Source organism: Prionailurus bengalensis, chromosome B3 (assembly GCF_016509475.1).
Source record: "Prionailurus bengalensis isolate Pbe53 chromosome B3, Fcat_Pben_1.1_paternal_pri, whole genome shotgun sequence".
NCBI classification, from domain to species: Eukaryota; Metazoa; Chordata; class Mammalia; order Carnivora; family Felidae; genus Prionailurus; species Prionailurus bengalensis.
The window spans coordinates 33,873,091-33,888,730 of NC_057355.1; the positions used below are offsets into that span (position 1 = coordinate 33,873,091).

General features: G+C 52.3%; 1 protein-coding gene across 7 annotated transcripts in view; it reads left to right on the plus strand.

Annotated features, from left to right (window-relative positions):
* The window catches only part of GRAMD2A (GRAM domain containing 2A), a 34,295-nt gene extending 19,578 nt beyond the window's left edge, over positions 1–14,717 (plus strand). The window contains exons 1-12 of one of the 7 annotated variants that reach the window (XM_043553992.1): positions 3,096–5,645; positions 5,742–5,834; positions 7,088–7,145; positions 7,505–7,580; positions 8,233–8,336; positions 8,906–9,004; positions 9,130–9,201; positions 9,733–9,795; positions 10,789–10,933; positions 11,194–11,293; positions 12,116–12,220; positions 12,481–14,717. In XM_043553992.1, coding sequence (XP_043409927.1) covers positions 5,752–5,834; positions 7,088–7,145; positions 7,505–7,580; positions 8,233–8,336; positions 8,906–9,004; positions 9,130–9,201; positions 9,733–9,795; positions 10,789–10,933; positions 11,194–11,293; positions 12,116–12,220; positions 12,481–12,484 — 909 coding nt within the window. In that variant the 5' untranslated portion in view covers positions 3,096–5,645; positions 5,742–5,751 and the 3' untranslated portion in view covers positions 12,485–14,717. Of the gene's footprint in view, positions 1–3,095; positions 5,835–6,173; positions 6,672–7,087; positions 7,146–7,504; positions 7,581–8,232; positions 8,337–8,905; positions 9,005–9,129; positions 9,202–9,732; positions 9,796–10,788; positions 10,934–11,193; positions 11,298–12,115; positions 12,225–12,480 lie in introns of those variants that run through there. The other 6 variants (XM_043553994.1, XM_043553989.1, XM_043553991.1 and 3 more) reach the window with 6 other exon arrangements.
* Positions 14,718–15,640: the final 923 nt, after the last annotated feature.

Consider the following 15,640-nt stretch of genomic DNA (forward strand, 5'->3'; position numbering starts at 1 on the left):
GATTCTGTGTCTCCCTCTCTCTCTGACCCTCCCCCATTCATGCTCTGTCTCTCTCTGTCTCAAAAATAAATAAACATTAAAAAAAAAAAAAGCTCTACATGTGATGCTAATGTGTACTCAACATTAGACTTGACCGGATGGTCTCTCTTCTCCGTGATGAAGGCGGTGAGCTGTGTGCTAAGCAAGAGGTCAAGGTAGAGATGGGCCATCTTTGTGGTCTGTGGGTTTGTGTTTTCAGGAACGTGTTGCTAAGGTGTGTTTTTTGTTTGGAGGAACTCTCTTCTTGGAGGTTACGGGGCCCAGCGTCCTGGCCAGCTGCTGAAGGGGTGGAGCTGTTGCTGGGCCCGGCCTTGAGAAGGGCTGGCAGGTCCCACGTGATGCTCTAGTATCTCAAATGTCCATGAGAAGTCAACGTGGGAGACTCCCCCAAGTTGTCCCAGGGGACCCGCCTGTGACCTTGCAGACCCAGCCTGGCTTTCTGCTTCAGCATGGCCTGGGTGCTGCTCCTGCCAGGCTTGGAGGAGCCTGAAAGGAGGTTTCCCCTGGGGCTAGGGAGGCTTGAGTGTGGGCACAGGACAGTCCAGGAGCATGCCAGTCCAGTGAACACAGCAGTGGAGGCCTGAGGGGTCTGGCTTGTGCTTTCCCCAAATACCACATTGCATCCCTTCCGAGCCACTTTATCCTTTTTCTTTTGTCTCTGCCTCCCACCCGAGCTCCCCCTTTGATCAGTCAGCCAGCATGGACTGAGTGCCTGGTGGTGCTGGGTCAGTGCTGACTGCCTGCTTCATGGGCAAGGCTCCTGGAAGGGACCGGTCTGCAGGTGACCCCCATTGCTCCATTCTATGTGCCTTTCCCTTCTACTGCCTTGATTTATCCCTCCCCTCTTCCCTCTTGGAGTGTCACCATCTCTCTTTCTCTGTCTGCTTCCCTCACAGTAGCAAACACTGGGTGCCTGCTGTGTGCTGGGGATACAGAGATGTATAAGACACACCCCTGGTGGAGCTCAGAGGCCACTAGGGGCAGCTGGATGTGTAAACAGACAAGCACAGTCTGGTGTGGTAAGTGCTGGGACAGCACAGCAGGACAGAGGGGACAGGGGACCACAGAGGAGGACTGACCAGCTCTGCAGGGGGGAGACCAGGGAGGGCTTCACAAAGGAGGTGACATTTGAACTGGGACTTGAAAGATAAGTGGAATTCTCCAGGTAGACAAGCATGGGAAGGAATTGCAGGTAGGGAGGATGTGCAGGTGCAGAGGGCTGTGGCAACAAGGAAGCTGGGCTCAGGTGAGCCTCAGGAGTGAGGCTGGGAAGGGAAGCAGGAAGCTCAGGAAGGCCAGCTGAGGAGGCATGAGGGAGGTAAGGTCAGCAGCAGAGTGGCAGGATCAGTTCTGGGCCCCAGGTGGCTCTGCTGGTGGTGCAGATGTGGGGGAGGGCCAGGCATGGTGAGGAGGCTTCTGCCAACACCAGGGAGAGGATGATGTTGATCAGGGCTGGCAGGTGCAGCAGGAATGGAGTAGGTGGTGTCCTGGTGTCATAGGTTCAGCTGGAGGAAGGCTCTTGGGCCTTTGGGGATTGAGTGCTGTGGGGGGGTGGGGAGGAGAAGGAGGTGAGGCTTCTGCCTTGGGTAACCATGGAGGAAGGAGCCTTTCAGGGATATTGGGTGCTCAGAAGGAAGCAGATTTGGGGGGATGACACTGAGCTCACCTTGATGGATACATCCAGATGGCTGAAGCTCAGGAGGAGAGGAGGTGTCAAGGTTAGAGATTTAGAGATTTCGATTTGGGAGCATCTGCCTGGTGGGTGTATTCCGAGCCTGGAGGAAGCTTCCAGAGCAGAGTGTACACATGTCAGGTGTCCTGTGAGGCCTGGTCCATGAGTTCTGCAGGAGGCAGCTCGACTCTTGGACCTCTGGGTTCCCTCCTTATTGTCTCTCTCTCCTTCTCCTACCCTCTCTGTGTCCCCCCCCCCACTTCTTGACTGGCCTGGCTCCTCTGCTGACATCCCCAGTGCTAGCTCCGCACCCCCCCCTCTTTCAGCAGCCCCGAGTGGCAGGCTGCACCCTGGACTCCTGGTGTGATAAGCTCAGTAAGTATTTGGAGAGGGAATGAAGGAAGGCTTGCAGGTAGGGCAAGCAGCTGTTGTGTCCTCTGGAGAGGCATCCTGCCCCGGGATCGGGCTCAGCAGGGCGAAAGGGACTCATCTGAGGAGTTCCCCAACCTTTTCTACCTCCTCTAATGTCCAAAATATTGGGCCTCCCCTGCTGCATCCCCTTGATAACAAGAATATTTTTTTGTGGCTCTGATGGAAAAAACAGACATGGCTTTGAGGACCCCTGATACTACCCCACAGTCTGCAGGTGGGGGTAGGAGTGGGACTTGATGGGCAAGGGGGTTAGTTCACAACCCACAGAGTAGGGGCAACTGGCTTGAGGAGGTCTGTGTGGGAACGCATAGAGGCTGCCAGGAGAGTGGGGGCACCCAGGCTGGTCCCCATTCTCCAGCTTCCTACTCTTGAAGCCTCCTTCCTGACCTTGTGCAGCAGGGCCCAGTTGGTCCTTGGGTGCTCCCCACTTATTGGTTCTGTGGTGACCACTCTGCCCCAGACCTACCCTTGTATCTGATTTTGCTCCCATTTCTTTATTTTTACTCACCTAAATACTGTAGACTAATTAGTAGAAAATCTGACTTGATAGTTTTGCAAACCATGCATTTCAGCCACAGGCAGAGTCTCTGTATCAAGAGCATTAGGAGGACAGCCAGGAGGGACTGGCCTTAACAGATGGACAGGTAGGAATGGCTTGTAACCATCTTGTTCATCATGCATAAAGGAGTTGCTTTTAAGTTTAAAGAAACTTGAAAGTCATTTCCCCCACCCCCAGTGACTGTGTTTTACCACTGTTCTTTTCTTCCTGGAGATGCTGTGGGGAGAGCCAGTGCACCGCCTTCTTTTGTTTTTCTCATGGTCCGTCTCTCCTCCAGCCGTGCTTACTGACCCCACACTTCATTCCTCAAACATATCGCGTGTGCCTGCTGCATGCTGGCCTTTCACCCAGCTTGTGACCTTCAGGGAGGGAGGAGGCAGAGTCCCTGCCATCTTGGAGCCCCCAGAGATGAGCAGTTCCAGCACTGACCCAGTGTGAAAAGTGCTAAGAGGGAGGCCAGGATTGGGGCGTTGTGAGTGTCTGCAGCGGGGGCTCCTCACTAGGTTGGGGGAGGGCCGAGGGCGGGCTCCCGTCCCTGAGCAAGACACACTGAACCTAAGGATGAGTTCAGTTTAGAAGCCTTGCAGAGGAGTGATCATGAATGCAAAGTTAGATTATGTAACTTTTGCAGGATGACAGTCTTACCCAGGTTGGGTAGGGTTGGGATTCCTTTTCTCTAGGAGCCTTTCTGTGACTCTCACTCTGTCTGCCTTCTGGGCTCCTGCAGCCCTGATAGCTCGAATCACCCTTCCCAATGCCCGAATGATAGGCTCCCTGCCTCTGTGACCATGGCCAAAGTCCTTCTTGGGGTTTCACTCTACCCCTGGGCCTCCAGGTTAGAGTGTGCTCCTTAGAGCGGGCCCCATTTCCTTCTCTTTCCTTGTGGCCCATTATGCTCACAAGCTGCAAGGTCTAAGCTCCCCAAGGACTCAGTGGCTTGACTTGTACAGTCTCTACCTTAGGGGCCTCTCCAACCAAAGCACTCAAACCAAGTGAGGAATCAAGAGATAGAAGACATAGATGGAATTTGCCACACAAAAACTGAATAGTACCACAGACAAAACTAAAAGGCAAATGACAAACTGGGGGGATGTTTGCAAAAATGAGAAATTAAGGATTAATATTCTCAAAAAAAATTTAATACAAATCAATAAGAAAAATGTAAAGACCCTCACAGACAATTCACAGATGAAATTCTGGTGGTTAATGTGTATATATGGGAAATATTGTTGAACCTATCAGGAAGCAGAAATAGAAATGAAAATAGCATACTTCCATGTATCAAACTTGCAAAAGTGAGAAAAAGATAATAGCCAGTGGATGTAGCCCAGATGTAGGTAAGCCGGTACCCTCACGTAGTGCTGATGGCTGTGGTCACCAGTAAAACATATGGAAGCACTTTGGGAGTGAGGCTAAAGAGCCCAGGAAATGAGCATTCTCCACCCACTAATCACACTTCTGAGACTCTGTCTCAGCCATGGACAGTGACATGGGGAATTTCTCATGAAATCATGTTAAGCAACAAAAGTAGAACATACATATTATAATGTATACTTCTACTTACATGAATTCTATATTTATGCAGAAATCTTTTCTTTGGGTGATGTTTTAAGGGCATTTGCTTCTTGGTGATTTTGATCATCGTATTTTGTTTTTCTCACATTTTCTGTAATGAGAGTAACAAAAGTCAAAAGGGGGGGGGAAACCCTCTTGAAATATGAAATGAAGGGACCAAATAAATATAGAAATTAACTTTGGGAGTCAACAAGGTCAAATCACTAGCAAAACTTGTCACTTTGCAAGATTCAGGAAACATATGTTGATGTGTATTTACCAAAATTCTCCAGAAGACTAAGGGCAGAGGCAGAAATCACCAGGCCCCATGGCTGTGGATGGGCTGATTTTGTGGGTGAGGTTACCTGGCTCTTCACTGTGTGATACTAGGTACAGCCTGTCCCTTGGCAGGGGTCAGTTTCCTACTCTTTACACAGTATATTAGGGGGTCAGACTAAATGACTCTGAGGGTCTTTGGCAGATCTCGCCCAACTCTGTTCTTAAAGAAGAGAACTTTGACTTGCGCCCACGACAAAGCTGAGAAGGACCAAGGGTTGGTATTTGCAGGCCTCGGGTTCCAGCTCCTTATCTGCCCAGAACCATGTTTCCTGTTTGTGACCACCATGATGCCCTGCCTTGGCCCTGCTTCTTGGCCACCTTCTCTTCCTGTCAGCTTCTGGGCCCATTGAGTTGGGGGCTAGTTTGAATGCTCAGGCTTTATTGATTCCTAGCCTGTGTGTTGGAGGGGCAGGAAGGGGGAAACCCTATACTTTGGAGCTGTTTAGTAGAGGCATGAATTCAAAAGCCACTGGAGAGCCCCGCTTGCCCAGGGAGATGGTGTCTCCGCCCTCCAGGGCCCGCTCTCTGGCACATTTTTGAGACAGTATGGCTCTCAGGGCCAAGGTGCCCTGATTGTCTGAAGGCCACCAAAGCCACTTCATGGTGTGGGGCTGCTCCTCCCCTCCCAGCCCATGGTCGCCTGTGGGTTGACTAGAGCCCCTCCCACACCATTAGTGGCCCCAGATCCTCAGCTCTGCTAAGGTCTCCTGTGCTCAGCATCCTTTCCTTAGCATCCTAGGATTGCGCTGAGAGCTTATGGTCATGCTGCCAGGGCACCTCAGGCACTATGGTTTCAGCCATGAGCAAGTCTTAGAGTCCTCCATCCGGATGTGCTTTCTCCGGGGTGGGGCCTAGGGCTTAACCTCCTGGTGCTCCACTAAGGCAGGCTGATTTTCCTTCCCACCCAGGAATAAACTGATCTGCAGGCTTCCAGGAAGGATGGCGTGTGAGATTGTCCCTTCTGTCAGGGAGCACAGGACTCCTGCCTGAGCTGCTGCCTCTGGACTCTGACAGCTTCAGCCTCACCCTGAACAGCAGGGCTGGTCTTGGGTGGGGATGGAGGAGCTGCCCTGGGGATGGTGATGCTGGTCGGGAAAGGTGTCCCCATAGAGCCACCCTTCCTGACGCAGGCCTGTTTCTGCTTAGCAACCAGCAGATGAATGGAAAGACAGCTTCTCTGAAGAGCCCCGTGTCCTGCACAGAGAAACTAGCCAGGGTTCAGGCACCCCTGAACTCCAGGTGAGGCCCTTTCCACTGGTCAGATATACATACCGATTACGGGTGGGAAGCCCTCAGGAGGACCTCAGAGACCAGAGCAAATAAAAAATAATGAAATCTTGCCATTTGCAATGACATAGACGGAGCTAGGGTGTATTATGCTAAGCAAAATAAGTCAGTCAGAGAAAGACAAATACCATATGATTTCACTCATATGTGGAATTTAAGAAACAAAACAAACGAAAAAGGGGGGAAAGAAAAGAGAGAGACCGAGAAAGAGAGAGGCAAACCAAGACACCAACCCTTAACTACAGAGAACAAACATCAGTTTGCCCCAGAGGAGAGGGGGCTGGGGGGATGGGAGAAATAGGTGATGGGGATTAAGGAGTGTAGTTGTGATGAGCACCGGGGGATGTATGGAAGTGCTGAATCACTGTATTGTACACCTGAAACTAATAGTACACTGTGCTCACTAACGGGCATGTAAATTTAAAAACTTTAAAAAAATAAAAAAGAAAGGGGCAAAAGGGTTAAAGAAAAGTTAGAAAGGGGACCTTGCGTCAGGTGTTAGTTTGGGCACAGGCTGCTCCCGGCCCCTTCCTCCCATTCCCGGGACTGTCCCAGCACACAGGGACCTAGCAGAGTCTAGGCTTCTCAGGTTACCAGCCTCCTCCCTGCCCACCTGTCCTCAGGCCAACCTGGCCAGGGCAAAGGTTTGCGTTCCAGCACCACCCCTCTCCCTCAGCCTTGGTAGCCTCCATCAGGTCAGGTGAGTCTGCTGAGCTCCAGGCTGCCGGGAGGAGGCTTCCAGAAGGGCATTCCTGCTGGGATCATGGCCCATAGCCAGGCCCCGGAGCTGTGAGTCTGACATCTTCACCTCACCCACTCCCCAAGCTTGTCCCCATCCTTGTGTCTCCTACTCATTTATCCCTGGGTCTTCTCCTCTGCTTATCCTTTGGCCAGAGAAGTGGGAGAGGGTTTTTGACACTTGGGTTGGGAGGCTCCTAAGCATCTCCAGGAGGCGGAGGCTCAGGCTGAGCGAACCTCCTGGGGAGCCACTGCCCACAGCTGTCTGGGAGGAGGGCTTGTAGCCTGCAGGGTCAAGCTACATACTTGCTGTTGCTTATCACTTTGCTGTGGCTCCTAGAGAAGGGCCTCAGTCTCCAATCTCTGCTCTAAGCTTCTGGCTTGAAGCCCGGGCAGACCTGGCCCTGAGGATGTATGGGCAGAACTCAAGGGTTCCTTGTCCCTGGAATGGAATGTCTCCTTTGCAGTCTGCACTGGCCAGAAGGCTTGAAGAGTGAAGAGATCAAGAAGTGTGGCCGAGAAGGGGTAAGTGTGTGGAGGCTGACTTTTCACTGCCCACCAAGGGAGGGGCCCAGGGCTGCCTGAATTTAGTGACTGTTGGTTCCTTGGCCGCCAGGCTTGTCACCAGGGGAAACCCAAGTGAGTGTCCCCCTCCTGGGTGGGGGTGGTGTGTCCCCCTCCAGTCATAGGCTGCCCATTAGGATCTACCGTCACCGAGAGACATGCTGTGCTTGGAACTCAGACTTTCACCCCCACTGGCTGCTTACTGACTGCTTCATACCAGAGCCCCTGCCCCTGTGGCATTATTTCCTGGTGACTGGTGCAGGGCCCCTTTAGTGGTCTGATCCCCCAGGACTTCTCAGCCCCAGCTCGTGTGTTTGCAGACACTACTGAGTAAATACAACCAGCAATACCACAAGCTGTTTAAGGACATCCCTTTGGAGGAGGTTGTTCTCAAAGGTGAGCTATCTCCCTGGTGTGGCTGGACAGGTGCCTAGAGTGCCTGAGGCCCAGGTCCTCTCCTCCAGAGCCTCCAAGGCACAATTTCGATACGGGAACTGGCTGCCCTTTGGATGTGGTTGGGCCTGTTTTCTTCAAAAGTATGAGAAGACTGGGTAGATTTGGGACATGAAATGGAATTTATGAACGTTTTCTTGAGGCAATATCAGGGCTTCCAAATCTTATTTTTGTTCTGCTCTTATCAATGACTGCTCTTCCCTGCTCTCAGTGAGGCCTCTCAGTGAGCAAGTTGGAGCATTTGCACAATTGAGGCTCTCTCCAGGGCAGGGCTGAGCAGGGCAGGGCAGGGCAGGGTAGGGCAGGGAGTTTTGCCTGAGGGAGCAAGAATCCAGGCTTGGGGAACCCTGTGAGACAAGAGTGGCGAAGGAGGGAACCTCTAGCAGTTTGGTGGGGTAGGGTGGGGCAGTCAGGACTCTCAGGAAGGACTCTGGGTGCTGGTGGAATGGGTGGTTTGGGGCCTGGGGTCAGGAAGTGGGATTCTGAGGAAGGCAGTCCCTGAGGCTGGGCTCTGGACTCCTGAGTGTAGGACCCAGGCCGTGGAGCTTCAGGGTTGGCCTTGCTCATGACAATCTTCTTTCCTGTGACTTCCCAGTGTGTTCCTGTGCCCTCCAGAGAGACCTTCTTCTCCAGGGCCGGCTCTACATCTCCCCCAACTGGCTCTGTTTCCATGCTAGCCTCTTTGGCAAGGATATCAAGGTAGTAATAAGTGGTAAGGCCTGCAATGGGCCCATGAGGTCCCAGCCAGGGAAGATATAGGCCCCTCCCGTGCAGGCATGCAGGCCTGTCACTACAAGGCATCCTACCTGGCATCTGGGGAGGGCCCCCAATCTAGACTCCCCATCTGGCCTGAGCCGACCTGAACAGCTCATAGCAAATTTATTCTGCCTATGGGTGCCTCTGAAATGCCTTCAGAATCAGAGCGGGATGCCACATTTAGAGGGAGCCATAATTGTGGCCAGGTGGTAGCTCAGAGGACTCCATTACTGGAGTATGGGATTCACCAGAGCAGCCGTCCTTGGCCTCCTGGATAATGGGATGAGAGCCCAGAGTGGTGTGTGCTGTCAGAGCTGGGGCAGTTGGTAGAGCTGGAAGCGGAGCCTGCGTGAGAAAGTGGGTGGTTCAGGTGTTCTTCAGCATAGGGCCAGGCTTCTGCATGGTGTCTATGCTTGGCTGATTGCCAGTTGTGGCTGGGGCCCTATGCAGGAAGCAAAGGGACCATGTCCTTTGGGGTGGATCCTAAGAGAAGCACTCCTCTTCCCACTCAGGTGGTCATTCCTGTGGTGTCTGTGCAAATGATCAAAAAACACAAGATGGCCCGGCTCCTTCCCAATGGCCTGGCCATCACCACCAATACCAGCCAAAAGGTCAGTGAGTCTCTGGGCCAGCCATCCCTTGTTAATTTCCCCAACCCAGCCCCAGGATCCTGACTCTGGCACTCACCCCAATCTGTACTTACCCCACCCTTTTCTGTTTTCTTTCTCTGTCCCAGTATGTCTTTGTGTCACTGCTTTCCCGGGACAGTGTCTATGACATGCTGAGGAGGGTCTGCACACACCTACAGGTATGGAGCTCAGGGGCAGGAGCTGGCGCAGGGAGGCTGCTCAGGTCTGGACTGAGGTCTTAGGACAAGGCTGTTGGGAGTGGTTGGCCCATCTCTCCAACACAGGGACCAAGGGCAGGGAGAGGGGAGTAATAGGCTCAGGTCCAGCGTATCTGAATTTAGTCCTTGGACTGGGTGTGCTTGTGAGCATGTCCCTTTGAGGCCATTGGCCCTTGTGTATCCCCTGTAGATGGCCTCATTGGGCTTCCTCGATGTACAGACAGAAGCTTGTGGCTGCTTCCCAGTGTGCCTACAGCTCTCTCTGGCCCACGGTGAGGAAGTGGGGGAGGGGCAGGAGCTAGGGGAAGTATGTTGCCTTGGATTTGTGCTCTGCTCCAGCATTAGCCCCTGCAAACTCTGGGAGTGAGGCTCCATCTGACCCAAGGTGGCTTATGTGGAGGTAAAGCTCTCTTGGAGAGTACTAACACCTCTTCACCCCTGACCTTGGGTGTTCCAAATGGACAAGTGACCCCTGTTCCCTTTCTTCTTTAGCCTTCCAGCAAGAAGAGCCTGAGTGTAAGAGAATTTCCAGAGGAACCTGAGTGCGAGTCTCTGGTGAGAGCTGAGGCTGGCAGGAACAGTTGCTGGCATGAGGGACCCTATGCCTCTGAGGCTTCAGGGCCTCCCAGGAGGGTCTACAATGCAGAACTTGGGCTCCAGGTTCAAGAGCCAGTGGCCATGCTCTGCCAGGGGTCCCCTAGACCCACCATGCTCCATACCATGTAGAGCCACTAGGTCCTGGGCAGCTCTGTGGACTTTCTGAGCAGAACAGATGTCCAGCCCCCAGAACACCACCCAGGTTGCATCCCACTTCTGTACAGACAGAGAACCAGTGACCCACCCTCTTTCCTTTAGCAGGATCAAGAGGGCCTTCCAGGGGATAGAGATATCCTCAGGGAAGAACTTCAAAGGGTATCACTGTAGAACCCAGACAGACTCATTTGAGATTTGCTGCGGCCCCAGCAGTCTCCTTTGCTGCTGGGGTTGTGGGTAGGCAGAGCTGAGTTTCTAGAACAGTGATGCGGATGGAAATGACCCCAGAGTGTTTGAAGCCTCCTTCATTAATCATTAAGCGTTTAGCCAAGCATACGATATGCACACTTCTATGCAGGGGATAGAAGGTGATGTTCCCATTTTTGTTGATGGGAATCCCAAGTATCCCCTGCCAAGGTCAGTGATGTCCTTAGGGTTAGAGTCCAGATTAGAAGGACTTATCCCATCTAAATTATATTGTGCTGAGATTTCTTGGACTCAGCAGATCTGAACATATACCTGGGTTAGCTCGCGTCTTAGATCCCATTCTGGTTCTGTACTAGCAGTCTTCGGAGACATTGTTCGCTGGAAGAATGGCTGGTCACAGCAAAGGAGCAGATAAGAGAGACATGTGGTTGCTATGGTAATGGTTTCTCCCCTTGTGGGTACCTGACATCATGCTCACTAGGATTCCATATTGGTAATATCTGGAGAAGGTGTGATAAACCTAGTGTGAGCCCTTAGGACAAGTAAGATCCCAAGGGTCATAGACGATTTCTCCCGCCTTCTCTGCAGGAAGTCCTCATCCCTGAGATGAAGTGGAGAAAGGTGTGCCCTGCCTCCAGGTCCCTGTCCCTTCCAGACAACATCCCTTGTATCCCTCGGGCATCCATGGACTCTACCGACAGCTTCTTTCCCTCCAGGAAGCCTCCAGGCTCTGGTGAGCTCAGGGGGCTTGTCCATGATCACGTTTGTAAAGACCAGGCTTTTCTTCCCCCTACTTCTGCAAAAAGGAAAAGTCACAACCAGCTCTTCCTAAAGCTGTTTCTTACTTTCTTCAAATCTATAAGGGAAAGCAGCGTCCAAGGAGCTTCAGAAAATTGGGGGGGGGGGGCGCGGGGGGAAGGTGGGCATGCTCCTTGCTGAGCTGGGCTCCTGCCTCCTGCCCCCAGAAGATGCCTAATTGCTCTCCTATCACAGAGAATGCTGTCTGTGAGAAGGAGAAACTGGAGGAGTTGCCCAGGAGCGACGGGGAGCTGAGGCTCTGGGATTGCCAGCTCCTCAAGGTCATCTTCGTGCTGTAGGTGACTATATTGGGGGGGGGGGGTGTCAAGCTCACCTGGGTGTCTGGCAGGGGCCTCTGTGTGTGGGGAGTTCCCAGGTCAACTGAAAGTCCTGGGCGGAGTCTGGAGGCTACATGGCAGGCCCTTCTGAAGCAAGACAAAATATCTCCAGTTTTTATTCATACAACCCTGTAATTTAGGATTAAGTCTGGCAGGATACGAAACTGTTGAATAAAAGTTGCACAGGATTGGGGAGGGGGAGGGCTGACCGAATTGGAGAGGGCCATCAGATAGACTAGGGGAGAGCCACAGCTTTCCTGCTACCTACCTTTAGAGCAGTTTTTGGAACCCCAGACGTGTCTGTAATTTGGCCTGAGGGCCAGGAGAGCGGTGAGCATGGTGGGGTGTTTCATGAACAGCCAGCCCCTGGCTTCCCCTCACCTTACCTCATGACCTTCCTCTGGTTCTGCTGGCTGAGTTCTGACTGTCAGCTTCAGCACTTGCTGGGGGAATGTGGACCTGCCTCCTTAGGGGATGATCTCTGTGGTCTTGAAAAGGAAGCACGGGATCAAGGTGGCCAGTCAGAGGGAGGGTGGGCTCAGTTTAAGGACCTAGAATTCTTGCTGGGCTTTAAGGACACCTCCATGGGGACGAGTCTCAGGACCCCCACGTGGCCTCTCAGAACAAACATGTCCAGGCCTGAATGTAGCTAAAGGGCAAGAGTCTCTAATTCCTCCAAGTACAACTGGAAGTAGCTTAGTCCCCACTCCTATTTCTGGTGAGCCTCTAAAAATGCCCTTTTCCTAGATAAGATATCCTTCTTATCTCTCTTTCTCCAGGATCTGCTTCTTGGTCATGTCCTCATCGTATCTGGCATTCCGCATCTCCCGGCTGGAACAGCAATTATGCTCCCTGAATTGGGATGGCCCAATCCCTGGGCACAGGTGATGCCCTGTCTCTTGCTAATGCCTCTGGGATTGAGGGTAAAGGATAGGAGCCAATTGCTATGGCCAGGCTGCGTGTTATCCTAGTTGGACTTGGCCCTGCCCTTGTGCTGGCTTGATGGCCCTAAGCAAGGTTGGACAGAATGTGCAGGGTGCACAGATCCCACCCTGACTCACTCCTGTGGGGCAAGAAAGGTTCTACTGATCTGTCTGTCTGCCTTTTAGGCCCTTTCTCTGATGTGGGCATCTCCTGTGTACAGGTAACAGCCACCTAGCCTTTGCCCCACTTCTCCATGAAGAATGCTGTGCGTGCTAAGGTTCCACCAGTGATCGCCGTGGTTTATGCTGCTGCTGCGCTGAGACTGAGTATGAAGGAACATAGTCCAGATCCTTCCTCCTCCCCCTAACTCTTATCTCTCCTGTTTACAAAGCTCCTACAATTTGGGGACTCGGACAAAGAGCCAGATTCTTGGAACAGCTGAGAAATTCTGTATACTAAGCTTCAGCAAGCACTTCAGTGAAAAAAGAAAATTAACTTGTTCCTTGGAAACAGCCTGGCACAGGTGCAGAACACTAGGAGCCACCGGAGGGACAAAGGCCATGCTTTGGTTCCTGGAATGTACCTCTCCAACGGTCACGCGGCTCACTGCCTCAGTGGGACAGAGGCTCTAACCCAAACCACCGGTGGGGCTCTGCTCTCTCCCAACATACTGTGCTCTCACTTGCGCCCCTGAGAGTCTCTGTTCCAGGAGCCAGGCCCCTGTCAGGCCAAGGGAAGACTGGGGGAGAGGAAGGGGAGGGGGAAGCTATGAACAAGGAGAGGAGGGCGTGTGGCTAGGATTCCAGCTAGAGAGGAATGTTCGTGCCCTGTGCTGAGGCTCTATCCTGGCCCCTCACAAAGAGCCTGGCTGAATCTGGAGGACAGTACTTGCAGCAGAGGATGGTGGCAGGGGCTGTGAAGGAGAGCAGAGGTCCAGCATTCTGTGTCCTGAGCTGCCACTTCCTGGTGAGACAGGTGGAGCGGGGCCTTTGATCACTGTGGTCACAGACCTGGTACTGTCTTCCCCTCGTGTGCTCAAACAGTTCTAAGGTCCCCCAGGCGGGAAGTAGGGGCTGGGGCTGGGGTGGGTGGGAAGGTTGGTGGCTTTGAGTTTTGCTTTGTACTCCCTGGCCGACTGCCTGAGAGGCCATGACCCATAGCAACCTGTCGGGAGGTGAGGCTGGGCAGCTGGGCAGTTGGGCACAATGGTATAGGGCCACTGCAGGGCAAAGCTCACTCATGTCACCAGAAATAAGTATGTTGCGGGCCATGGGGGGAGGCTTCTCCATTCTATGAATAAGGTAGAGGTGTCCAAGGTGGGCCTGGTACAGTGCAGGGACCAGGCCAAGGGGTTCTGTCTGATATCTCTGGGGACAAGAGAAGTAGGGGATGAGAAGAGTAGACACAGTGGTAGCTTTCTTTTAGAGATTCCTCCACTTCTGCCAGGGCCACCTGTTTTCTAAACAGCTCGTCTATGCCTCAGAACTCTGCCTGCTCTTCCTGGGACTCCCATCTGCTAAGACAGTGCCTTTGGAGGTTCTAGAGGGGCCTCAGTGAAGAGGTCAGAGGTATCAAGGGAAAGTCACTGGTGATGGGGTGAGTGGTGTCAGAAATAGCCACTGTTTTTCCTCCTTCGGACACCTGAAAGGTTAATCAGGGAGAAATCCAAGCAGAAATTATTTATTGCAGAGCCATGATTGTCCTATTAGAACAAACCCAAACAAGAATTGGAGGGACTGACTGCAGGTGACAAGTCCCAAAGCTCAGACTAGCAGTCTCTTCATCCTCACCCCATTGTGGGTTCTAGGATTATGCTTAGAGCCTGGCGGGGTTGCTTGCACCTCATCTGTATGTATCAGGTGAAACTCATTCCATTCTCCCCACAGCACCACAGTGGGGAAAACCCCATCCTTTTTTTGGAAGCAGCCCCCTTCATCACTCCTTTCCATCACGTCTTCAGGGAAATACTTGCCCCAGTGTCTCCCGGCCCTGGTCCTTGCCGAAGGGCAGGGAGAGTAGGTCCATTCTCTAGAGCCTTGCCAGGTTGAGCCAGAGGCTCACGAGGGGCCAGCAGAGGTGCCAAGTCATGGGTAACGGTGCCAAAGTGCTGGTGAATCTAGTCTCCACCTGTGCCGCAGGCTCAGAAAGGGCAAGAGGCATGCTGTAGGGTGGGTGGCTCTGGAGGCCCTCTTGGGGCCAGGGATTTCAGTGGTATGAGTGTGCCTGTTGCTCTGGAGGGCCCTCTGTTTCTCCCTTTGATTCCCCAGCCTGGTCCTCTGGGGCCAATGTCCCTTTTGGATGTGCTCATTTGTAAACTGTGTATTTGTACAGACCTGCTTGCACTGGCTGATACTCCTTTAATTCCCTGAGAGATTGGTTCAACTATCCTTGGGTTGTTCCACCATAGCATTAGCCTTTGAAAATATTTTAAAATACAAAAGTTTGATTTTTCTAGTGTCCTGTGGTATGGAAAGTTCATTTTTTATCTTTTGACTACTCACGAAGGGTATCCTACTGACACATTTAGCACTCAAGAGACTGATGGAGCCCAAGTCATTCCCAGAATCCCCAGTACTCTGCAAATCTCACACGACTTTAGCTGAGCTGCCTCATACTTCAGGCACAATGGGAAGGGGAAGAGTGGCCACAGCAAGCCTCCACAGCCTTCTGCCTATGTTGGGTGGACACTGAGAATGCTTCCCCACTTCTCTGGGGCAGATCCCAAGCAATGTCCCTGGTTCGAATAGTCCTGTGCTTTTTTCTGACTCAGCAATTGAAGTGCAGAACTCAGAACCAGAAAATTCCTGTGTCCTTTTCTGTGACTTTGAGCCTCGATTAGGGAGGTCAAACTTCATTTTGGGCCACATCAGTTTTTCCCTAGGATGCCCCCTCTAGTAGTGATTCATTCATTCAGTAAATATTTAAAAAAAAAATTTTTTTTTTAATGTTTATTTATTTTTGAGACAAAGACAGAGCATGAACGGGGGAGGGGCAGAGAGAGGGAGACACAGAATCAGAAGCAGGCTCCAGGCTCTGAGCCATCAGCCCAGGGCCTGATGCGGGGCTCAAACTCACGGACCGCGAGATCGTGACCTGAGCTGAAGTCAGACGCCCAACCGACTGAGCCACCCAGGCGTCCCTTCATTCAGTAAATATTAAGTGCAGACTATAAGCCAGGTACCATGCGAGGCACTGGGGATAGAGCAGTGAACATGTCAGGCAATGTCCCTGTGTGCCTGTGGCACCTATGTTCCATGTGGACGTAAGTTCCAGGTAAATACGTAAATAAACAAAGTAACTACAGATTGTGAGTAGGTTCCATGAAGGAAAGAAACAGTGATATGAGAGTAAATAGGGAGTTGGCTGTGGATGGCTGGTCA